This window comes from Sorex araneus, chromosome 1 (genome assembly GCF_027595985.1).
Source record: "Sorex araneus isolate mSorAra2 chromosome 1, mSorAra2.pri, whole genome shotgun sequence".
NCBI lineage: Eukaryota > Metazoa > Chordata > Mammalia > Eulipotyphla > Soricidae > Sorex > Sorex araneus.
The window spans coordinates 225,473,230-225,498,488 of NC_073302.1; the positions used below are offsets into that span (position 1 = coordinate 225,473,230).

Genomic DNA, 25,259 nt, shown 5'->3' on the forward strand with positions numbered 1-25,259 from the left:
CTTTTACTACTATAGCTAAGAGCTAAATTTGCTACATATATTTAGCGACAGCTATATAATGATGTATTCGGCATGATGTATGATGTATGATGTGAAATGCCAATTTAAGTCCCTGAAGCACACTAGTGTCTCGAGTCATCACTATAGTCCTAGGGAGCAGGGCGAGGTAGGATCCCGTTCTGTGGCTGGGAAATTGACTCTCAGTCACCTGGTTTGCGGGAACACTGAGTGGGATGCCGTGCTTCCTCTCCTTGAGCACTCACTTCCTTCTCCCTGCCTGTCTGTCCCAGTGCAGCTTGTCACCCTCTCTCCTTCCCTGTACCCAGGACACAGTGTGGGACAGTCCCCTGCCTCCTGCCCATCCTGAGAACCCCTATGGGAGATCTTGAGACTTCAGTTCCACTTACCCTCACACTTTTTATTTCACTTTTAACTACTTTTTCATTTACCTAGTGAGCCTTCCACGGTCTCCTTTCTCTAACACTATTTTTCATTCAAAAACATATTGTGGGGGACTGGAGTGATAGTACAGCAGGTAGGGCATTTGCCTTGCACACGGTTGACCTGGGTTCGATTCCCAGCATCCTATATGGTCCCCCAAGCACCACCAGGAGTAATTCCTGAGTGCAAAGCCAGGAGTAACCCCTGAGCATCGCCGGGTCTGGCCCCAAAAGCCAAAGCCAAAAACAAAAACCATATTGTGGGATCAGAGCAATAGTATATAGTGGGTAAGGCACATGCCTTGCTCACCGCCGACCTGGGTTCAATCCCCAGCGACCCATATGATCCCCTGAGCACCGCCAGGAGTAATTCCTAAGTGCAGAGTCAGGAGTAACCTCTGAGCATTGACAGGTGTGGTCCCCAAACCAAACTAAAGAACAACAAAAAACACATTGAAAGATGAATCTAACCCTGACGTTCTGTTGGTTCCCTACCACCACCCACTTTTTGTTTTTGCCCTGAAAACCTCTCTAGCTAGTTCTCAGGCACAGCGAATCTGTCCAATTTGTGCACTGCCTGACCTCAGGCAGGTGACAGGTGAGGAGGGCTGAGTTCTGCCTGGGTAGGTCATTTGTCCATGCAGGCCAGCCATGAGCGCCTTGAGCAAACATAGTGGTGGTGTCCCCTGGAGCCATAGATTCCTCCTTTAACTTGCAGTTGTAAGTGACTTTGCATAAGCGTTCCACACTCCCAGATTCAGAGCACCCACCTCTGATCTCTGGTGGCAATTGATCGGCAAATGAAGAACCATGAAGAAAGGAAAAGCACGTGTAAGTGGGCCTGGTGTCTGTGGGTCAGTGGACTTCATATCCATGGGTCACTTCCAACGATGTTCATTAACTTGTCCCCCTGTGTGTTTTCAGATCAGACCTCTGTGATCTTCATGCTAACTTAGAGGAATCCATTCTCTTTGCACTAAGAACCCTTCTCTTCCTTTTCAGAATCCATCTGTACGAGTTGCCAGTGCTCCAAACCTGGTAAGAATGATGGGAAATGGGAGAAAATTTACTGAACAATATCTTTTCTTGCTTACTCTTGTGTAGAAGTTACAGCATCATTTCTTCCATAAGCAATGCTCTGTAGTGTTTCTTTGAGATTAGACTTTGTGTAAAAATACTAATAATACAACTATTGGAGAAAATTCCTTTAGAAATGATTTTCAAAAATCATGATGTTTGGAAATTGTTGTAATCATAGGTAGCTTAGAGATTTTATGCAACAGGAGGAAGAAGAAAAATACTTTCTATATGTAGAGAACAGTCCCTTCTCTTAGACGTGCTTTTCCAAGTGGGGTTGGCTTAACAAACGCTGGTTTAGATTTCATGGCATTTCTTGGAGTCAGTGAGGATAGCAGAGCTTTCGAGGTTCTGATGTGCATTCTGCAGAGGTGGGCCAATGGAAGCCCCTTGTCTCCAGCCAGTTGGCACACGCATCACTGATGTGCTCTGCTCTGCAAGCAACCATCCTGAGCACAAGGAACCCAATGGCCAGAACTCAGCCTTTCCCAGACACTCTTCCTTGTTGGCACAAAGCTTCCTCAGAGTCCATGGGGACTTGGATCTCAGTGAGGGCTGTACTCGAGGCTTTGTGTTCGGAATTATACTTAGTCCCTTGTGTAAAATGCTTCCATTTGAAATGGATGTTTGACTTCATAATTAGAAGGCTTGCACTTTTCATTTATCTGCAGTTGATGTTGTTCCAGATTATAGTGAAAACAGAAATCTAGGGCTTTGTCTTCCATGTGTCCCTCCATTTTGTCCCTCTTGTGCCCTGAGAAAGTTAAAAGTTTGATTTATAATTCGGCTGAAAATAAAAACAGTGTACAAAAACTTTGATCAAAGCAAATGAATGACTTTAAAGAAAATGTCTTGTCATTTGAGCCATTGAATAAATGTTAAGCCACTGATAAATTTATTCTTGGGATAAAAGTTGACTTTATGCAAAATTACATTTGTCATTTAGTTGTAATTGGTCAGTTTCTTCAAGACTAAAATTGATTAAGAATCACTTCAAATTTGAATTCTAAAAAATAAATAATTCTGACTTGACTGGTTTCTCTCAGAAGCCACAAGAGGGAGGTATTGAATCTCAAACCAAACACATTGAAACTTCAAACTTAATAAAATGTTCAGATATTCTTGTTTATAAAATGTAATGTGATGTACCAGAGAGACAGAGCAGGGATTAAGGCTCTTGTCTTGCAGCTGCTGACTCCGGTTCTATTCCCAGCACCACATGTAGTCCCCTGAGCACTGCCAGGGGTTAATCCTTAACACAGAGCCAGGAATAACCCCTGTGCACCGCTGGGTATGTCCTAAATCAAACAAATAAAAAATGTAACGTAAAAAATATGTACCATGCAGTAGCATAGATTTTATTTCTATTAAAATAATAATTAAGAGACATTGCAATTAAATTCAGTGAATAATTTTCTGTACTTCTTTACAAGGCACTTAATATCTAGAAGGTGATGTAGAGATACATAATTCCAATATCTCATGAACATGCATGCCTGTAGGCAGATTTGCATTAAAATAGAACAGAATATTTACAAGCCATAGAAAGAAAAAAACTATTTTAGAGTTTCAAAAGACAGGTATCACCCCACATTGCTAAACATCATCCCGGGTCCTCTTCCAGTCAATGAGTTCCCATTGAATGAGCTCTGGACATAACAAAGGGAAGGGGAGGTGGAAGGGGGAGAGGGAGAGAGAGACACAGAGAGAGAGGAGAAATGGAGGAAGGGGGAAGGGTGAGAGAAAGAGAGAGAGAGACAGTGAGAAAGGGAGCAAGAGAGAGACTGGGAGACTGGGGAAGGCAGGATGGAAGAAGTGCCACCTGAGAATGAACAAGAACTGTGACAAATAGAGAAACTGACTCTGGGAAGTCTGGAGAACCCCAGAGAGTCCAGGGTTTTGCTGAAATGTTGGTTTCTACACGGGAATTGTGAGAAGATGAAGCAGAAACGGGGGTTCAGCCTGCACTATGGGTGCAGGGATGCAGGAAAATCTGTCTCTGAGTGCTTTCAGAATCAAATTGTGACCATGTGTATCCTTGGCCAGAGCTGGCAGAAGCTGAGGAGAAAGAATACCCTGTCAGCTCTGAGAGACTCAGGCTCCTGTTCAGAGAACATTCTAGTAGCAGTTTGATCAGTGAATTTAAATGTAGATAAAGGGCCGTCGTGTTCTCTGCTTATTAGGCACCATGCCCCAAATGAGCACATATGAGGTATAGTTCTTAGGAAGTACTGTGTGTGGGAGTATGTGTGTCACACCTGGCAGTGCTCAGGGATCACTTCTGGCAGGTCTCAGGGCACCATATGTTGTACCAGGGATTGACCCAGGGTGGGTCTCATGCAAGGCAAACTCTGCAGCCTTGCACTATCTCCTTGGTCCCAAGATTAATTACAATATTTCGAACCTGATAAAGCACTTAACATTTTCCAAGAAGAGGTGAGGGTTGGAGAGAGAATGCAGACGTCAAGGCTCATGTCTTACATGTAGCTGACTCGAGTTTGATCGCTGAACACAGCCAGGAGTAGGCCCTGAACACCAAGTGTGATCAGGCCTCTCCCATTCCCAAATCCAAAAATCAGGGGGCTTAAAGTGGTGTTCTTATTGAAATGGTTAGTAGTTCTATGATTTTCTTGCACTAAATAAGATAGGAATAAGAACTTATTAGAGTACTTGTGGCTTCTTTAAAAATGTCTAAATAAAGGGCTAGAGAGATAGTACAGTGGGTAGGGTGCTTGCCTTGCTTGCTAACGATCAGGTTCAATCTTGAGCCTCTTCAAGTCATCCCTGAGCACAGAGCCAGGAGTAAGTCTTGAGTACCACTAGGTGTGACCCGATACTCAAAATTAATTAATTAAAAAGACAAAACATTTTTGTAGCTGAAACAAAAGCAATTCTCAGTAAAGAAGGAGATGGATTTAAGTATTTTCTGGTATTTACACAGTAATGTCTCAAATACTTTCTATGCTTCATATTTAGTATTTAGTATGTATCGCACGGTAAGTTCTTTTAATGATTTTAGTGTTTTGTTTTATAAATTGTTTTATAGCTTAGCACTAAGTATCTTTTGATGAACAACTCATTTCCTCCATGATTGCTACCCAAATCTTTTCTCAAATGGTGGTCACTATTCTGAATGTCGTTTTAAATCCTTTCACTTTTTATTGTTTTACCACACTTCCCTAAGCAATATATTAATTTGAATTTTGCTTAGTTAAAAATTGAAGTAATATACTCTGCGCATTCTCCTAATTACTTTTTTTTTTTTTTTGCTTTTTGGGTCACACCCAGCAATGCTCAGGGGTTACTTTTGGCTCTGCACTCAGGAATTACTCCTGGCGGTGCTCGGGGGACCATATGGGATGCTGGGAATCGAACCTGGGTTGGCCACATGCAAGGCAAACACCCTACCCGCTGTGCTCTCGCTCCAGCCCCTCTCCTAATTACTTTTTATTAATCAGACTGGTGATTGAGGGAAGAGGGTATTCATGTTATTTCTCTCCGCCTCTCATAAATGTTTCCTGCACTTTATCCCCAAATGTATACGTATGTGTATTATCTTGTGGATAAACATTTGAACTATCCAGTCTTTACTACTGCAGACACATGTCCCTGAATATCCTGTGCACATCTCCCATGATCTATGCATGGATTTCTTCAGGACATATACGTAGGGGTTGTTAGATCATGGTGTAATTGTATGTTTGACTTTAAAAATAAGCTTTCCCAAAATGACTGTATCAAGTTATGCTTAAATACCCTTTTTTCTTGGAGAGGGATGAAATCAGTGAGAACTGCATTCTTGTCTTCTAGGTCTTGTTTCAATATTAGTTGCTGTTCTTTTTCTCTTCTCTGATATAATTTGGGTAACAGGGAGTTATTTCGTCTTTTAATACTCCTTGAAATTGTATATATACTATGTATAGAAACTGGTTGCATAACTACTCTTTCTTTTGCAGGAAAATTTTGAATGACTAATTTGTTTACTTATTTTTTTTACCACTGTAGGTAATGTTTCTTCATAAGTACACTTTTGACTATTTTTTTCTAGAAAATGTGCTTTAAAATATGTAAGCCAAAATTGATTATGGTATATATTTTTTGTTTTGTTTCTGAGGTCCACCTGGCTGTGCTCAAGGCTTACTCTTTGCTCTTTGTCAGAGATCACACCTGGGAGGGTTCAGGGGATCATATGTGGTACCAGGAACCAAACCGAGTCCACTGCCTATAAGGCAAGGGCCTTATCCTTGTATTATTTCTTCATCATTGATTATAGCATATATTTATCTTTTTGGTCTGGGTTATGCCACTGTCATATTCCTTTTCCTTTCTGATATTTTTTATTTTATTTTTTTATTCTCGATTAGGCTTGCTAGGGGGTTTATTAATTTTGTTAATATGTTCAAACTAGCAACTTTTGATTCTATAAGTCTCAGTTGTACCTTTTTTTATCTATTTTATTAATGTTCCTTCCATCTTTATTATTGCCTTTCTTCTATATATTCTTGGTGAACCCAGTTGCTTTCTCCTGGGTTCAGTTTAGAGGCAAATAAACAGATTAGGTATCATTTAAGCTAAGTTAAAGCTTGATTTATTAGTATTTGTGGTACTTTTTTCTATATAAGAAGTTAGCTTCTTTATCACCTCTGTGAACTTAGTCAGGTGAGTTCTCAGTTCCTGTGTGTCACATCTTAAAATAGAGGAAATAATTAGTCGAAAAGGACTGTTGTAGAATAAACAGAGGTAATGGGTAAGATTCCAGTGAAGACACAGAAAATACTGCACATGTGCTCTCCCCTTTTTTTCTTCTCAAACGGGTGACCTATAGAGCATTATACACCCTGATGAAAAGCATTTTGGATAAAAATCATGTCTCTAGACCTGGAGGACTCACACAATGCCTTAGGACACCTGCCTTGTAAGTGTATGACAACAGCTCAAGTCCCTGGTGTCCCATTTGCCCTAAGCACGATGCTGTCAGTTCCCCTGTTCCACATGTAGAGGCCGGCACTGCAAGTTCTGTTTGGGCTGTACTCAGGCACGAGTCATTGGTAGCATGTACTGAGTCACTGTGTTAATCCTGGCAGCTCTGCAGCCTGCAGTCCCTGGTACTTCTGGTCCTGTATAGCCAGGAGCATGTGGAAAGCACAGAAAGGGGTGCAGATGCTAGGGCTGAGCAGTGCAAAGCACCACAGCAGCCCCATAACTGTACCTGGTGCATCTGAGTCAGAGTGCGACCCCTGGCTAGCACATGTACAGATGCCAGCTGGAAGAGCCCCAACCTTGGTGAGTGGCACAGTGGCGTGCAGCATTGCCACTGCCTAGAGGTGGCCCAGGGGAGCCACATGGATGGACTGGTGTGACCTCTGCTCCTCACCACAACCGGGTAATGAGAGGAAAGGAAGGGAGTGGAGAGAGTATTCACAATGCAAATAAACAAATTCAGTTTCGTTTTCGAATTCCTAACACATTTTCCCTCTGATCCTTGAAGTGTTAGCTGTCTCTAGTTTCTAGACATATGAAAGAATTTTTTCAAGTCATTTTCAAAGTGATTTAATTTTTACTGATATGAATTAACTCTATTGTGGTCAAAGTTGCAAGATCTGATTTATGGTTGAATCTGTGCTTTTGTGGATAATACATTTTGTTTTATTTTGTTTTTATTCTGACCAGTTAGATGATAATTATTATTGTCTTATACTGCTAATATTTGCTTAGGTCTATTCATGTATTTACAACAGCCCTCCCTCCGCCCCTGCTCCCCTCCCCACAGACCAGACCATTCAGTAGCTGGACCAGCACAGAGAAGCTACTGGAGCCTACCAGTAGTGGGGACCTCCAGGGGTACCTCAGCAGTGCCTGAGGACCTTAATCCTGTGAGGTTTGGGGGCTATGCAGTGCAGGGATTGGCCTCTGGGTTCCTCTGTGCCAGGTATGTGCTCCAGCCTTGAGCATCTTCCTGACCTAGAGTGATCTCTTTCTTAGCTTATTCTTTTTCATAGGCAGGTAGGTTTTTTTCCTCTGGTAGTAAATTCCTCTAAAAGTGTTTTAATGAAGGTCTTTTATTAAAATCCTTCAGAATCATTTGTCTGAATGCATCTATTTATCTGTAAATATCTAAATTTGACCATCATTCTTTTTTTTATTTTTAATTAGTGAATCACCGTGAGGGTACAGTTACAGATTTATACATTTTTGTGCTCATGTTTCCTCCATACAAAGTTCGAGAACCCATCCCTTCACCAGTGCCCATTCTCCACCACCAGTAAACCCAGCGTCCCTCCCACCCTCCCCAGTCCCGTCTCCCCCCACCCCAAACTGCCACTATGGCACGGTATTCCCTTTTGTTCTCTCTCTCTGATTAGGTGTTGTGGTTTGCAATAAAGGTGTTGAGTGGGCATTCTGTTCAGTCTCTAGTCTACATTCGGCACGAGTCACCCCTCCCCCGCATGACCTCCGACCACATGTTACTTGGTGTTCCCTTCTCTGAGTTGCCCAGAATGAGAGACCAGCCTCCAAGCCATGGAGTCAACCTCCTAGTACTTATTTCTACTATTCTTGGGTGTTAGACTCCTAGTCTATTATTCTATATTCCACAGATGAGTGCAATCTTTCTATGTCTGTCTCTCTCTTTCTGACTCATTTCACTTAGCATGATACTTTCCATGCTGATACACTTATATGCAAACTTCATGACCTCATTTTTTCTAACAGCTGCATAGTATTCCATTGTATAGATGTACCAAAGTTTCTTCAACCAGTCATCTGTTCTAGGGCACTCGGGTTTTTTCCAGATTCTGGCTATTGTAAACAGTGCTGCAATGAACATATAAGTGCAGATGTCACTTCCACTATACTTTTTTGCTCCTCTGGGATATATTCCCAGCAGTGGTATTACTGGGTCAAATGGGAGCTCAACCTCTAGTTTTTTGAGAATCGTCCATATTGTTTTCCAAAAGGGCTGAACTAGTCGGCATTCCCACCAGCAGTGTAGAAGGGTCCCTTTCTCCCCACATCCTCTCCAACAGTGGTTGCTTTTGTTCTTTTGGATGTGTGCTAGTCTCTGTGGTGTGAGGTGGTATCTCATGGTTGTTTTGATCTGCATCTCTCTGATGATTAGTGATGCAGAGCACTTTTTTATGTGCCTTTTGGCCATTCGTATCTCTTCCTTGGGAAAGTTTCTGTTCATTTCTTCACCCCATTTTTTGATGGGGTTGGGTGTGTTCTTCTTGTAGAGTTCAGCCAGTGCTTTATATACCATTGATATCAACACCTTATCTGATGGGTATTGTGTAAATATCCTTTCCCATTCTGTAGACTGTCTTTGTATTCTGGTCACTGTATCTTTTGTGGTGCAGAAGCTTTTTAGTTTAATGTAGTCCCATTTGTTGATCTCTGTTTCTACTAGATTGCTTAGTTCCGTGTCATCTTTGAAGATACCTTTATCTTCAATATCGTGGAAGGTTTTGCTGACTTTGTCTTCAATGTACCTTATGGTTTGTGGTCTGATGTTGAGGTCTTTAATCCATTTTGATCTGATGACCATCATTCTTGAAGGATATTTTTGTTGTATATCTAGTTCCAGATTGATAGTTATATTTCTCTTACACTGGAGATATCATTCTCTCCTGTCCCAGGTTACAGCTGTGGAGTTAGCTAGTTAGCTGAGTGTTTAGTTAGATATAACTATATATATATACATATATATATATACACATACATATACATACACACACACACACACATATATGTATTGCCTCTTTAAGTCATACCCGGCAATGCTCAGGGATTACTTCTGGCTGTGGACTCAGGAATTACTCCTAATGGTGCTTTTGAGGGACCATATGGGATGCCAGGGATCGAACCCTGGTCAGCAGCGTGCAGGGCAAAGGCCCTACCCTCTGTTCTACTGCTCTGCCCCCATCCTCTTTTTAAAAATTGACTGCTTTTAAATCTTTTCTTTGTCTTTGGCACTTCTCAGCTTTTCGGTAACAGGTCTAGGAGTGGATTTTTTAAAAAAGTGATTCTTCTGGGCATTTTTTTATGTTTAACTTTGAGGATTGATAACTACTATCAGTTTTAGAAAATTCTGATTTTTTTTAATCCTGTATTCACTTTATGGAATTCCACTATATTGAATTTCAATGGAATGGTTTTTGTTCTTTCTAATTTTTAGTATTATTAAACTTTCTTTCATATTTTCTATTACTTTCTTTGTGCTGGATTTGGGCCACAGGATTATTAGTTCTTTATTAAATCATGTATAATATACCATGGGTTTTTCATTTCAGTAATTTATTTTATAGGCATGTTATTTACACTCTTTAAATTCATTAAAAAATATTGTTTATGGTTTGCACGGCAGAGCCTGGCAAGCTACCTGTGGTGTATTTGATATGCCAAAAAACAGTAACAAGTCTCACAGTGGAGACATTACTGGTGCCCGCTCGAGCAAATCGATGAACAACGGGATGACAGTGCTACAGTGCTACAGTTTATGGTTTTAATTGCTATTTCTTTAAATATGTAAGCACTTCTTTTTCTCTGTCTGATAACTATAATATCTAATATCTTGGTTAATCTAGTTTATTATCTTGTGCTTATGGCTCTTTTGTTACATTTTTATTATAAGCTTATATTGAATTTTTGTGGAATTCATTGAGGACCGGATTAAAGGTCCATTTTTATTGAAAGAAAGTTTTGTCTGCTTTTTTACCAGGTACACAGGGAAAATACATATTTGCATCTATTTCTATAAATATTTTGATTACGTTAAAAATAGACTAGGGAAATTTAAGACCCAAATCCATGTTAAAGCTGATAAATAATCATTGGAGTTTTGGAAAGTAGGGTTACCATAGAAAGAAAGGCAGGATGCTATTAAATTTGAGTTTTAGGTAAACAGTGAATAATATTATAGTGTAAGTATGTTGTTACATAAAATTTAAATTTAATTGAGCATCCCTAATTTATATTGTTAAGTTGGTTTTTGTTTTGTTTTATTTTTGAGCAACTTTGGATTCAAAAGAAATTTGTGACTCAGTACAGAGTTTTTGTGTATGTCCTTCACCCCTGGCGCACTGCATCAGGATCTCCATTACAGTGGTAACTTATTATCAGTCAACCCTCATTAACACACACTGGCATAATTGATACAATCATCCGAAGTCTAGTTTGCATCAGGATTATATCTTGGTGGTATGCATTTTATACATTCTGACATGGACAATGCATGTATGTACCACTACAGTATCATGTAGAACAGTTTGACTACCCTTGAAACTTGCAGCACCTTATTTTGATTTGCTAAATCAGATGGTCTGAGTTGGGGAAATGTTTTTCCTCCATGAAAAGCCAAGAGAAAGACAGAAAATGTTTTTTATACTGCTCCTGTAGGGGGTTTACCCCTTTGTTTACTGTTTCTCTATGGGCATCACCTTTTTTCTCAAGGGCTCCGTGGTTCTCCCCAGAGAATCCCTGTTCCCTATAAGATTAATGCTCTGGGCCATTTAGGACTGCAGGTACCTCCAGCCTAGCAAAAGTGCTCAGTCATCTCTTATTTCTGGGATTCGTCCAACAGCAGCATTCCTAATTTCAGAGAAATCCTGTACTCTCTTGAGACTTTCCCACACATTGTTTTTAAATGTTTTTTAAAATTACTGAATTTGGCATCCTTGGGTATTCACTGGTGGTAGGATTTTCAAAGTCCTGGTCCATTTTATTTTCAGTAATGGATGATTTTAAGTCATTGTGTAGATCCTCTCAGTCCTTACTACCAAATAAAATGGATATTTTTATTATCAAACATTAGCCAGTGGCACAAATGCTGGCCGACTTCGACCAAGAGTGTGGAAAGGTCGGTTTGCAGCTGAACCTCAACAAGATGATGCTCATGAAAAATGAACCAGTCCCTGAAGCTCCATTTGCTCTCAATGGAACGAACATCTCCGAATGCAGCAGCTATGTGTACTTGGGTCGAGAAATCAACACGAGGAACGACTTGGTGCCAGAACTGCACAGGAGGAAGAGAGCAGCGTGGAATGCCTTCAAGAGTGTCGAAGAAGTGGTTAAGAGAACAAAGAACCTCCGACTCTGGGCACATCTTTTTGATTCCACCATTCTTCCTGCACTAACATATGCCTGAGAGACCTGGGCCCTACACAAACAGGATGAGAACGCTATTAGGGTATCCCAAAGAGGAATTGAAAGAGCTATGATAGGAGTATCATATCTCACTCAAGTGAGAGATGGAATCCGGAATTCTGACCTCCATTGATGGTCAAGAGTCAGGGACACTGTCTCGTTTGAAAAGGTATCAAAAAATCAGATGGGCTGGTCATGTAATGCGATTCAGAGATGACCGCTGGACTAGAGCTGTTACCGACTGGATGTCAGAAGACCTCGTGGCCGCCCACCAACTAGATGGTCAGATTTCTTCGTCAAATCCCTGAACGAATGATTTGAGGCTCTTCCTGTTCCTGGAGCAAGCAGATATCATTGGGCTGCACTAGCAAGTGACAAGGACAAATGGCGACGTTACTGGCGCCCACTTGAGCAAATCGAAGATCAACGGGACAAGTGATACAAGTGATACAAGTGATTTTTATTATCACCCTAACTTTACAGATAAATTTGAAATTTTAGAAAGGTTAAACAATTTGCATAAATTCACAGGCACAACCAAGTTTTTCTTTCTCTGAATTACTTATGCTTTTACAAATTTGCTGCATTCTTTCTTTATCATTCAAAGTTGACAAAAGTTTTAAAGCTTGTTTTTATTTACTTAGTTGAGATTTATGTCTATTTAGCCCATGATTGTAACAGCTGTGCAGGGGCTGGAGAGACAGTACAGTGGGTAGGGTACTTGGCTTGCATGTGGCCAACCCAGGTTTGATCCCTGGCATAAACCCTTGATGGATGGCATCAACACGAATCTTGGGTTTGATCTGTTATTTAGGAGAAACTGCTTATATGCAAGGCCTTTTGAGGGATTTAGTATAGACAAATGTCTTAGGTTTACTTTAGAATACTTCTTAGCTTCGCAGGTTTGAAAAGTTTATTGTGTCTTTTCTGCAACTAATGTGACTCTAGTATTCTAACATTCTATTATTCGTGCTAAGAAAGTCCAAAATTTTAATAATATAAATTTATCATAGGAGATGTTTCTTTTCAGTGATTGGAGTACTTGTATATACCCACTAGAGCTTTTCCAGATATACAGACAAGAAGGAAAGCTAACCTGTCACCAGAGATATAATTTGTAAATTATGAATGAGAAAAGGGAAAATTAAATGACTTAAGATAATTATATGGGAGGAGGGGACATGCAAAGAGACAATACAGCTGCTAGGGCACTTGCTTGTATGCAGTCAACACAGGTGCAACCCACATATGGTCCTCCAAACACTGTCAGGGGTGATCCCTGAGTGTAGAGTTAAGTGTAAGCCCTGAGCACATCTGGGTGAAGAACAAAACAAAAACAAACTAACAATAAGTATAGGATCTTCAGACAATAGAAGGCCTGTTTCTAGTAACAGATTCTACTGTAGAATAGAATAAACACTGAACATTTGTTGATGTTCATTGGACATCTACTGATGAACATTCAACTGATTATCTACTTTTTTTTTTCTTTTTGGGTCACATTTGGGGATGCACAGGGGTTACTCCTGGCTCTGCACTCAGGAATCACCCCTGGCAGTGCTCAGGGGACCATATGGGATGCTGGGATTCGAACCTGGTTCTACCGCATGCAAGGCAAACACCCTACCTGCTGTGCTATTGCTCCAGCCCCTACTTTTTTTTTTCTTTTTTGGGTCACACTCAGCGATGCACAGGGGTTACTCCTGGCTCATGCACTCAGGAATTACTCCTGGCAGTGCTCAGGGGACCATGTGGGATGCTGGGAATCCAACCCGAGTTGGCCGCATGCAAGGCAAATGCCCTACCTGCTATGCTATCACTCCAGCCCTGATTATCTACTTCTTTTTGGTCCTCATTCCAGGTGCTCCATAAGTCTGTGATCTGCTTTTTTTTTTTTTTGGTGATGCTGAACCATATTTCTAGCACCGGTGACCTGCTTTGGGTAACTTACAATCACAGACCTCTCTCTCAACCAGCCTGGCAAAGCTGCCTTTTTATATCTGGTTGCAACATTCTTCAGTTAATTCTCAAGGAAATGGACTCTGGACACTAAGTCAGACTTTCTGGCTCCATCGGATTCCTGTAGGACACCTATCCACTCCATCATCAGCAAAATTGCCTCTTTGGTCTGTTTTCTCCGGTTCTCGATTGTTCTTCCCTGACATCCTGTGGGCTCTGAGAACTTGGGCTCAGCTAGGTCTTGGCACTTATTCATAGGGCCCTCACCCACAGGAAGTGGATGTTGCTGGAACCAGTCCACCTGTGTCCCTGCCAGGGTTTTCACATTCTGGGAGTGATTGCAAATATTTTGGGGTTCTTTTGTGTCTGTTTCTCTCGGGTGGCTGATTGCAATTCTTCACTTGTCTCTGCTTTTTTACCTTTCTCTTAATGATGAATGTGGAGGTCTTGGGTTGTAAATAAAACATTTGAGTGAGGAAAACCTGGTAAAATCTAGTTTGAGAGCAGAGTGCTTTAACATTGAGAGTTCTATTTACCTCCAAAGGTAGCTGCAATTTCATTTTATTTTATAGTTAATCATCAAAGATATTTCATTATCATTGTTGCAGATTGAACACTGAGTCTCAGATGCAAGTCAAGTGCTTTTACACTCAGCCTCAGTCCAGCCATAAGCTTTTAAAGGCATAAATGTCAATGCACTCACTTCAATAGGGTTTCCTGCCCTAGAGGGTCCCTGAGGTTCTGGGTCTGGTTTTCTTCCTGACAAATCAATTTAGTTGAGTCAGTCGGCCTGGACTTAATCATTATTTTGGGATTCCCAAAACCAAGGGAACTGAGGCATTTGATGTATTTCTGCTGAGGAGAGTTTGACTCATTTCTTTGGGTGACTCAATTTGGATTAAAAGGTTGGCTTAAACAGTGTTTTGAATGGGGAGAAAGAAGAAATTCAAAGCTTGATCCAGATAAATGAGACATCCATTTTGACTTCATAGAGATATTTAACCCTAGGGCTTGCAAGCAGGGACTTAGTATTTGAGGGACCTCTCAAACAGAGCGTAAGAGGTACAATTCTCACCCTGTTGGACTGCAAGGACCCAAGGATGCCATGCTTCAGGGGTCCTGAGGTTCTGGGGCTTAACCAGGCGACCCCAGTAGTTCTCAGGGTGTCCAGGGCCAAACACAATGGTACTGGGCAGCAGGTATTCAGAGCTGCAGGAGGTCATACGCAAGGGGTCATGTGGTTCCAGGGATCAAGACGGAGTTAGCCACATGCAAAGACAGAGTCTTAACTTCTGCACTTGCTCAGTACCAAGTGCTGTTGAAATAAGACAGATGGAAGCACCTGGAAACTGCAAGTGTGAGTGAGTCTTCTGGAAATAGGACCATTCACCTCATTTCCATACAACATTCGAAGAGACCAAATTGAACAAACTGCTCAGAAAGTATATTTTTAAACAATGTAATAAGGATTCCAGAACAGTCTAGAAGCATGTAAGCCACTCTCTCAGTCTTGTATGGGCCAGGATAGTACATGGTATTTTCCTTGCTCATTATTGGTGATTAGATCTCATGTGTTGGAGAACATTCATTTCCATTCATGAGTATGCTAATTTGAGTGTTCATGAATCTCTCTGGCACCTTCCCCAGTCAAAGTATTCTTCTCACCAATTGGTTTCAGCTCAGACTGATAACCTGTCTCTTGTATTTCACTCTGACATGGACGAAAGGACAGGGGAAAAACAGAACACATAGCAGCTGTTTCTGGCTTTAGTTTCGTGGGCTCAGAAAAGTTCTGTTCACCTGGTCAGTCTTTCCAGGATGTCCCATGCCATTTTGGGGCACTGTGGGTGTTTGTCATTTCCCCATGGTTTCTCGCCAAATGAAACAAGGATCTATATAAGGAATTGCTTAGCCTTTCAATGGATAAAATCACCTTTGCCCTGGCTCTATTTCCATCCATCACATGACAGATACATTCTCTGGTTTAATCCATGTGACAGCCTCAGTGGGTCAGTGCCAGAGAAAGTGGTCTAAGGTGAAATAGGGGACGAGTAACTGCAGTTGTTGGGGCCACCCATTTGCGTTTCTCATTTATCAAGACTAGTTTTTACAAAAGAGAAAGAAAGGAGGCAATCAGGAGTTTGTTGTGGCAAGTATGTGTGGATGGGAGGGGGATCATTTATCTAGCTGGAGAGTCTGTGGATGCCACACCATTTCTTTCATGCTTCTGGTGAGCTTTTAACATTTCATCAATAGTCATAGTCAGTGGCTTCCTCCACCCACAGAAAAATTCTTTAAGGATTCCTGAGTCCATTGTATACAAGTCTGTTTAAAAGACTTGTTTAGCTTCCAGGAATGATGCTAGGAAAAGTTGAGAGTTTAGGTTTTTACGGTCCTGGGCAAGAAGACAACTCAAGAGTGGGGAAGTCTAAATATGAAACTCAGGGGGAACCTTCTTTTAAATATTTTGAAATTTGTGTTTTGTTTTATTGACAAATGAATTACATCACTGTTTATGTTGGAAGTCTACTGCATAATGGTTTGATTTACATATATTGTGAAATGCAGCCTTCTTTACATACCCACTAATCTACTTCTTTTAATATAATTGCAGCTACATAATCAGAGAGCGAGAACAAAAGGGAATTCCCTGCCATAGTGGCAGGGTGGGGTGGGGGGAGACGGGACTGGGGAGCGGGGGAGGGATGTTGGGTTTACGGGTGGTGGAGAATGGGCACTGGTGAAGGGATGGGTTATTGAACTTTGTATGGGGGAAGCATGAGCACAAAGATGTATGGATCTGTAACTGTACCCTCACGATGACTCTCTAATTAAAAATAAACTAATAAAAAAAAACTATTCCAACTTAAAAAAATATATATAATTGCAGCTACAGCGCAGAATTTAATGGGGGAAAAAGCTGTCCATTCTGCTCTGGAACAAATACTGTACATCAGCCTAAATCCTTCATGAAATTAGTTGGATTCAATCATTTCATGCCAAGTTCTTTAGGATATCAAACAGTGTGATTAATGGCCAGTGAATGCTAATCAATTTTGATAAAGAGATTTGGCACGTTGGTCCTTTTTAAAAGTAATATAATTTTTTTTACCATGAAACTATTTTAATGTTGTTGCAACTACAAAATGCAACAATCATCAATTTATCAAGACCCAAGTTTCAAAAATGCATTTTAATTACTACTTCATACCTATTTTACAAAATAAAGGCAAGATATTTAAATCCTCCTTGTCCTAGTTATGCTATCTGCGTCCCTAACTGATTTACTATCACTATAATGTATAAGCTGCAATACCCATAAGATGCTATATAAGAAAAAATAAAATAAAATATTAACCTCCGCTTCAATGTATAGTTTCCAGAATCTGTCAGAACAAAGGTAATATAAATTTTTAATATTTCTTAGTTGAGGATCGTTGTTTGCTTGTGCCAGGCATCAAGCTGAGGATCTCATGCAAAGCATCCACCAAGCTACACTCCCAGCCTGAAATGATATTCTTAGCTACCTGGTTTAGCTTTGGCCATGGAGACATAGAGTGCTGGGAACTTAAAGATGAGAAGTTCCAGGACATAGCCTTACTCAGAAGAAATAAGAAGTAGATAAAAAAATAAAACACTTAGAAATAAGACTTAATGAAATGCATGCTACTGAGTTATGTTTAGTTTCATACCAGGTAGGAGTTGACAAACATTTTGGTCAGGATTCCTTTATATTATTTCTTGTTTCATTTTGTTTTTGAGCCACGTCCAGCATTGCTTAGGGCTTTACTCCTGGCTCTGCACTCAGGGATCACTCCTGGTGGGGCTTGGGTTATCAGGTGGGGTGCTGGAGATCAAACCCAGTTGGTCACTTGTAAGGCAAGTACCCTACCTGCTGTGCTCTCATTCCAGCCCCAGGAATCCATTTCATTCTTAAAAACTGAGCATCATCAAAGGTTTTTAATTTTTTTTAATTAAAAAAATTTTTTTTTAATTACACAGTTTTTATTTGGAAATTTTGAAGGGAAGGAGGGAGAGATGTGGGAGACAGTGGAGAATAACCTGCTCAAGAGAGAGCCCGGGCTTCTCCAAGGGTGGAGAGAGCCCCTACACACATCCCAGCATTAGATATGAAAATATGAAAGTTCACATCTCAAGAGGGGAGATGCGGGCAACACATGTGCTCAAGCACCACATATGCTTGTCCACATGGGCACAGGCAGCACATGGGCTCAGGCAGCATATGTGCATGCTTCCTTTGTTCAAGGTGGCCTTTATAGGGTTTTCCAACCTACCCCCATGTGGGATTTCTACCTAGGTAAAAGTCCATTGCTAGGGAGGTTACCAGGGTGTTGGGAGTGGCGATGGTCTTCTTTGAAATTCCTTTCCTGGCCTTTTCTTCCTGCAGGAGCTTCTTCTGGGTCTGTTGCTGTCTTTCTGATAGGCAAGACCCAAGCTACATGCTACTGCCCTAGAAGCAAAAAGACCAAAGACTCTGTTTGACCATCTACCCATTCACAAGTACCCAGAACTCATTAGCCTTTTTTGATGAGTATTTTCAACTACCCTAAACTTCCACTAGAATCTGTTCAGCAAAAATGCCCCCAGACAAACAGCATCGTTGTTAGATAACCCATGACAAGTGCCTATATTCTAGCCAAATTGGATGGAGTGTAAATTAGGGCTCTGGGCCTAGACAGAGAGATGGAAAAGAACTAATACCAAGTGTAACCATGCAAAAACCAGGCATTATGTTATCAAAGCACAATACACCATACTTTCTCTGTGCTCCATAACAGGACTTGGGGACAAGTTAATTTTCATCAATTTTTTAAAATTTATTTTATTTTATTTTAAAATTCATTTTTAATTGAATCACCGTGAGAACAGTTACAAAGCTTTCAGGTTTAAGTCTCAGTCATACAATGATCAAACACCCATCCCTTCACCAGTGCACGTGTCCCACCACCAAGAACCCCAATATACACCCCATCCCACTCCTCCCCCTGCCTGTGTGGCAGATGATTTCTACTTTATTCTCTCTCTACTTTGATTACATTAAATTTTTTGACAGAGACCCACCATTATTATTAGGAATTTCCCCCCAACAATCAGACCTGCCGAAAAGACATTATTAGATAATTTGTTTTCTATTGCTGATAATGAAGAGCATATGATGTTGTGCGGCCACTATTGTGGCCACGTGATTTTGGAGTTCTGGTATTTCAGTAATCAAGTCTGGAAGGATTTCTGCCAAAAGCCACTGGGTTCCAAGATTGGTTTGTGTGTCTCTGGGATCATGGCCGTTCAGGAACTGGAGGGGACTTTTCATCAATTTGCAGGCAGTAAGTGGCTAAGTCAGGCTTTGAAACAGACTCGACCTGGAGGCTGTCTTTCTAATTCTTTTTCAACAACATGCCAGATATTAGAGTATGAGATGGAGTAATGGCTGCATGGAAGGAACTAGGGATCCAGAGGGAAAGCTCAGAGGCTTACCAGGCCATAATTGACTTGCAAACTGTTGTAGATTTGATCCATGGTGCTGCCACATGCTCTGAGGAGGACCCTTGCATATGGACTACATGGGCGCATGAGCACCTTACCTGCAGCCACACATGCAGAGCATTCTGTGCACTGCACTTCCCCGCTGGCAATACACGGCTACCCCTCGGAGGAAGAGCTGAGGAGAGCAACACTTCCCTGGGAATGTTGAGTAAAACATTGAACACTTCCCTGGAATCTATTGAGTAAAACATTGAATAAGCACCACTCAGAGGGAGAGGCCGAGTGTTGGTCATTTTGGGCTGGCTGATTCATCGCACATTGGGATTTTCCACAAATGCCTTTTCTGGTAAAACTGGGAAGGACAGTCAAGGGGACAGAGGAAAGTACACTCCACCCAAGGTTGGGAGAAGAATGGCAAATCTCAGCTGCATCTCAAGCTTAGAAGCCCAAGGCAGCTGGCTTTTGTTTTGTTTCTTGTGTGGATGTTGCTGCTAGGGGTCAGCATATCGACAATGTTGATGCACTTTGAGTCTCGCAGAGGCTTGCATACAAGACAGGCGTGGAATCTGGCTATTTCCAACTTTTCCTTGGCAAGCATGATGGCCAGTGCCCTCTGTGTCTGTCTGGGCGTGGTCTCTGCTGCCTTGTAAACCCAAGATCTTCTGTTGCATAGGCTTAGATGGGTATTTCTTTGTTCCTGCTTCTCTTATTTTTCCCCTTTGACCTTGTTTGCTAAGATGAAATCCAGTCCTCTTGGGTGTGTAAGGTTCTCCTCCTAAAGTGACATTTCCTGTCTGAAGTCTGATGCAGAGCTGGGCAGCCCTCTCTAATGTCATCAGGAGCTAAATATAATTTGTGCTACTCATTAGCACACAATTATGCTTTTACATAAGTTTCTTTGGCATGTCTTTTGGAAATTTATATCTGGAAAATTGTCTTCTTTGAAAAATAGAACGATTTCCTTTTATATCAGATAAGATTTCTGTAATTCTTGTCTTCCAGAAACTTAGAGCAGAATTCATTATTCAAATATGATTCTTTGTGTATTCTAACTTTGTTTCTTTTCTTTCCACAAGATTTAAAAGTGTTCATTATATTCATAGCTTTTGTTATGAGCTAAAGCTTTTGTGAAATAGGTCATGTGGACTCACCTTGAGTAAAAACTTGCTGATCTGAGTTTAATTTTTTATAAAGTCAAAATGTCAAAAGCCTGAAAAAATCTCTCATGACATTACGTGAAATTGGGTGAACCCGCTAAGGCAAGTTTTTTTTCATTGTTATAAAGACTGTAAAAGGAAATCTTGTTGTGAAAGAAACTTTGGGTAATAAATGACACTGACAAAGTGATACAGGTGTTATGACAAAGGATACAAAAATGAAACCAAAAGTGAAACCAGTGTGCAGAGAGAAATTGAGAGGTTACCCCTGGAGAACGTTAATATTTAATTTTCATTTAAATTAATACGAATTTAATTTTATACTAAATAAATTTTTATATGAACTAAGTCATTCACATAAAATATAAAGGACGATAGATTTTCCATTTCCAGACATGGAGAAGCTGTACGTAGATTTCTGTATTGTAATCACTCCAGGCTCTCTCCTTTTCATAACTGTGGAGACTAAAGACCACTGGTTCCAGTCAGAGTAATCTGCCACTAAACAGTCATGTGATCTCAGCAAATGAATCCCAATTGCTGCCTCGTTTTTCTAATCTTTAAAATGGGATCATAAGATCTGCCTCCATGGGCAGTTCTAACAATGTAACAATTTCTTTTCTTTTTGAAAAGAAATCACCACAACGCCTGACACACTTTTCCTTGTCATTTGAATTTTGCCATGTATGAAAGCTAGGGCTGTATTATCTATTGTATGAAAATTTCTATATGAAGTCCTGAGTTAGATTTTTATTGTTTTTTTTTTCTTTTTGGGTCACACCCAGCGATGCTCAGGGGTCACTCCTGGCTCTGCACTCAGGAATTACCCCTGGCGATGCTCAGGGGACCATATGGGATGCTGGGAATCGAACCCGGGTCGGCCGCGTGCAAGGCAAACACCCTACCCACTGTGCTATCACTCTAGCCTCCCTGAGTTAGATTTTTAAAAAGAAAAATGTTTCCTGAGGGGTAACATACATCTGCACAAGAATACAGCCATAATTGAACACATATGATGCTAGAACTTTCACCAAGTGAGAACAGTAGGTACTTACACTTAGATTAAGGATCAGCCCCTAGTCCCCTCCTCCTGTCCTTCCTTGTCACTGTTCCACCCTAGAAAGGTACCTTCCACTACACAGATTTGCAACACTTGGCCTTGTTTTGTCTGTTTTGGATTTAACATTTGCAAGATTTCTCCACATCATGTGTAGAACTGCAGTTTTTCTATCCCCGTGGTTATGTAAAAAAGTATTTTATACAAAAAACAAAAACAAAAACAAAAAACACTTCTACAAAAGATACAAGAGAATACAAGTAAGTGGAAAGATATCTCTGTTCATGGACTGTAAGGATCAGTATTGTCAAAATGGCAATCTTGTCCAAAGTGTTACACAGATTCAATGCAGTTCTAATAAAAATACCCATGACTTTTTTTTTAAAGACATAGATCAAACGCTGTTGAAATTTATATAGAATAATAAAACCCCAAGAATAGCCAAAATAATCCTAGGGGAAAAGAAGATGGACACTTACCCTTCCCCGATTTTATTTTATTTTTATTTTTAAAAATTTTTATTTTTTATTCTTTTATAGAATCACCATGTGGAAAGTTACAAAGCTTTCAGGTTTAAGTCTCAGTTATACAATGCTCGAACACCCATCCCTTCACCAGTGCACATATTCCACCACCAAGAATCACAGTATACCTCCCCCCTCACCCCCACCTCCTCACTTCCCCAATTTTAAATTAAACTGTAGTAAGCTGTAGTAATCAAGACAGTGTTATTGGAATAAGGACAGATGTTCAGACAAATGGAATAGAACTGAAAGTTCAGAGTTAGATATGCAGGTATATGCACAACTAATCTTAGACTGTCACTGTCACTGTCATCCCGTTGATCATCAATTTGCTTGAGTGGGCACCAGTGACATCTCCATTGTGAGATTTGTTGTTACTGTTTTTGGCATATCGAATATGCCACGGGTAGCTTGCCAGGCTCTGCCATGTAGGCAAGATACTCTCGGTAGCTTGCCGGGCTCTCTGAGAGGGGCGGAGGAATCAAACCCGGGTTGGCCATGTGCAAGGCAAACGCCCTGCTGCTGTGCTATCACTCCAGCCCAATCTTAGACAAAGGAGCAAAAAGTATGAAGTGAGCAAGGAAAGCCTCTTCAACAAGTGGTACCGGGAAAATTGACTGGTTACATGCAAAAAACACCAACCATGCTCAAAAGTCAAATGAAAAATGGGTTCAAGACTTCAGTATCAGAGTCATACCCATGAGCCACCTCTGGTGCCATGTAAGCTCTCTCACCCACCATAATCCAGAGGCTCAGAAATAAATCTTGAAAGAGATCAACAAGTGGATCCAAGAATTTCTTCTGGATCGTATATAAGGCTGAGTCATCCTGGGGTAATCCAGAGGGACAAGTGAGCCCTGTGCCCTCCCAAACAGAGCCCTGGCAGCTGAAAACCTCCACACATCACAATTTTCCACCATACTCACAGCCGAACTCCACTGCTTGTGTGACCTCATCCAGAAATTAATTTGTTGGAAAATCTCAGATATGCGGGTTTGTGACTGAAATCTCCAGCTTTCATAGAGTCAAGTGTGGGCTACATACCCCCCACCATCTCCCTGTTCTTCCAGAAGCCTGGCAGTTCATGCACACATTACAAAGCTATCACCCAGTTAAGAATTTAATGTTAGCTGTATAACCCTGTTAAAAGTTTTGGATTTCCTGGAGTGACATCTCAAACTCTGTAACACTTTAAACCAGGAGCAGCACACGAGATTGGATGGGATGTAATGTAGAAGGCAACCAGTCTCGATTAACTATAAGCACAGAAGACTTAAACCCGTGACAACATTTTAGTCATCTCTTATACAAGGGTCTAATGGCTCCATGGTGAGATACAACAGTCTTCACTAACTTTCTTTAAGGAAACATTCTTCGATCATCCTTCTAGCAAATTATTCATAACACTGTCACTGTCACTGTCATCCTGTTGCTCAGTGATTTGTTCGAGCGGGCACCAGTAACATCTCTCATTGTGAGACTTATTGTTACTATTTTTGGCATATTGAATACTCCACGGGTAGCTTGTTAGGCTCTGCCATGCAGTCTCGATACTCTTGGTAGCTTGCCGGGCTCTCCGAGAGGGGCGGAGGAATCGAACGCGGGTTGGCTGCGTGAAAGGTGAACGCCCTACTGCTGTGCTATCGCTCCAATCAACATAAAATAAATAAATTCTTGAGGGCCAGCTATGGTGGCAGGCTAACGGGGCAGTTGGGAAATTTGGAAATAATGGTGGTGGGAAGGTACAATGATGGTGGAATTGGTGTTGGAATATTGAATGTCTGTAACTAAACTAATGACAATAAAGTTACAAAAAATCTTCAATATCAGATTTGAATCCATAAGTTTTATTTAGAAAAACAGAGGCCAAACCCTTCATGACTTTGAATTTAGATGCATTTTTAACGGTTCGGAATCAGTACCATTGATTGGGTTGAGTTTCCCTCCCCGCCCAAGCAGAGCCCTGGCAGCTGAAAACCTCCAGAATCCAACCACCACCATGCTAAAGGCCACCCTCCACACTCTCGGACGAGACTCACCCAAGTGGGAACCGGCAGAAAAAGCCAGGTATGTGGGGACCGTAGCTGAGATCTCCAAGCCTGCTTGGATCGGGACCAGGCCTCCTCCCCACAACTCCCCAGTTTTCCAGTAGCTTGGCAGTCACACCCACACTGCCCCTGGTGCCATGTAATCTCATTAGTAGCCAAGATCCAAAAACTATAAACTAAAGCTCCCGGGAGAGAATAATACAGAATTTCCTGGAGTGCGCGGCCCACTTACATACCAAAAGTAGCACACATTTGTCTGATTTTAATATACTTGCTTGTATTCTCTTATATATGGGCTTAAATGGCTCCAGAATGAAATACAACAACCTTCACACACTTCTCTCTCATTGTGGTGGGAAGGTGCCTGGTTGGGGTTGGTGTTTAAATATTATCTGCATGAACTATTGTGAACTACTTTATGTAGCACTGTAGCACTGTCGTCCCATTGTTCATCGATTTGCTTGAGCGGACACCAGTAATGTCTCCATTGTGAGACTTGTTGTTACTGTTTTTAGCATATCGAATACAGTCATACAGGTCCCTTCTCTGTCCTACCTGCTTACATGCTCTTTCTAAAAAAATACCTGTTGCATCAGAATGATTGGTTGCTCTGCATTAGGAGGTAGCTTCTGTGTGAGACTCCTGACCTGCATGGGTCTGTCATCGCACATTAAGAGGGTTTTGGCTACCCTCTTATGGTAGGGCACACCTCCCTGAAACTGGACATTCTGTGAATACTCACAGTGCCACAAAGAAATGAGTTTGTTCTGTTGCTGTGCATGCATTGCTATGATGATAGAATGATCTGTGGACAAAAGATGAATAAATAGAATATTAGAGTTTCTGAACAATGCCGAGAGTGACAGCACAGCGGGTAGGGTGTTTGCACGATTGTATGACCAGAGTTCAAACATGAAAGCTTTGTGACTGTACCTCATGGCGAACCAAAAAAAGGGGTGAGGGGAAATAATAATAAAATAATAAAAATAAAATTAACATTCTGAATAAAAAAAGAAAAAGTAATGTGGAGTCCATGCCCAATTCAGTCAGCTTAATCAATGGCTGAATAAATAGCAGTACTCCGACATTATTATGAAAAAAAATTAAAAACAGAAAAACAGCCAGTGTTGGCAGAAATGTGGGGAAAAAGAAACCTTCATCTACTGCTGGTAGGAATGTCATCTGGTTCAGTCTCTTTGGAAGACAATATGGACAAATCACCAAAAAATCTAAGAAATTCCTTTTGATGAGAATGAAACTGAACTCTGGCAATGAATGTCTTCCTGTATGAAGTGTGTGTATTGGTATAACCACTCCGGAAAACAAGTAGGATTTTCCAAAGCCAGCAATCA

The 25,259-nt window shown here is 41.0% G+C and overlaps 1 protein-coding gene across 2 annotated transcripts in view; it reads left to right on the forward strand.

The window, feature by feature from the left end:
* SPATA13 (spermatogenesis associated 13) overlaps positions 1 to 25,259 on the forward strand; it is a 329,725-nt gene that overhangs the window by 23,192 nt on the left and 281,274 nt on the right. For both annotated transcript variants that reach the window (XM_055136723.1, XM_055136734.1), the window contains exon 2: positions 1,443 to 1,478. In XM_055136723.1, coding sequence (XP_054992698.1) covers positions 1,443 to 1,478 — 36 coding nt within the window. The remainder of the gene's footprint in view (positions 1 to 1,442; positions 1,479 to 25,259) is intronic.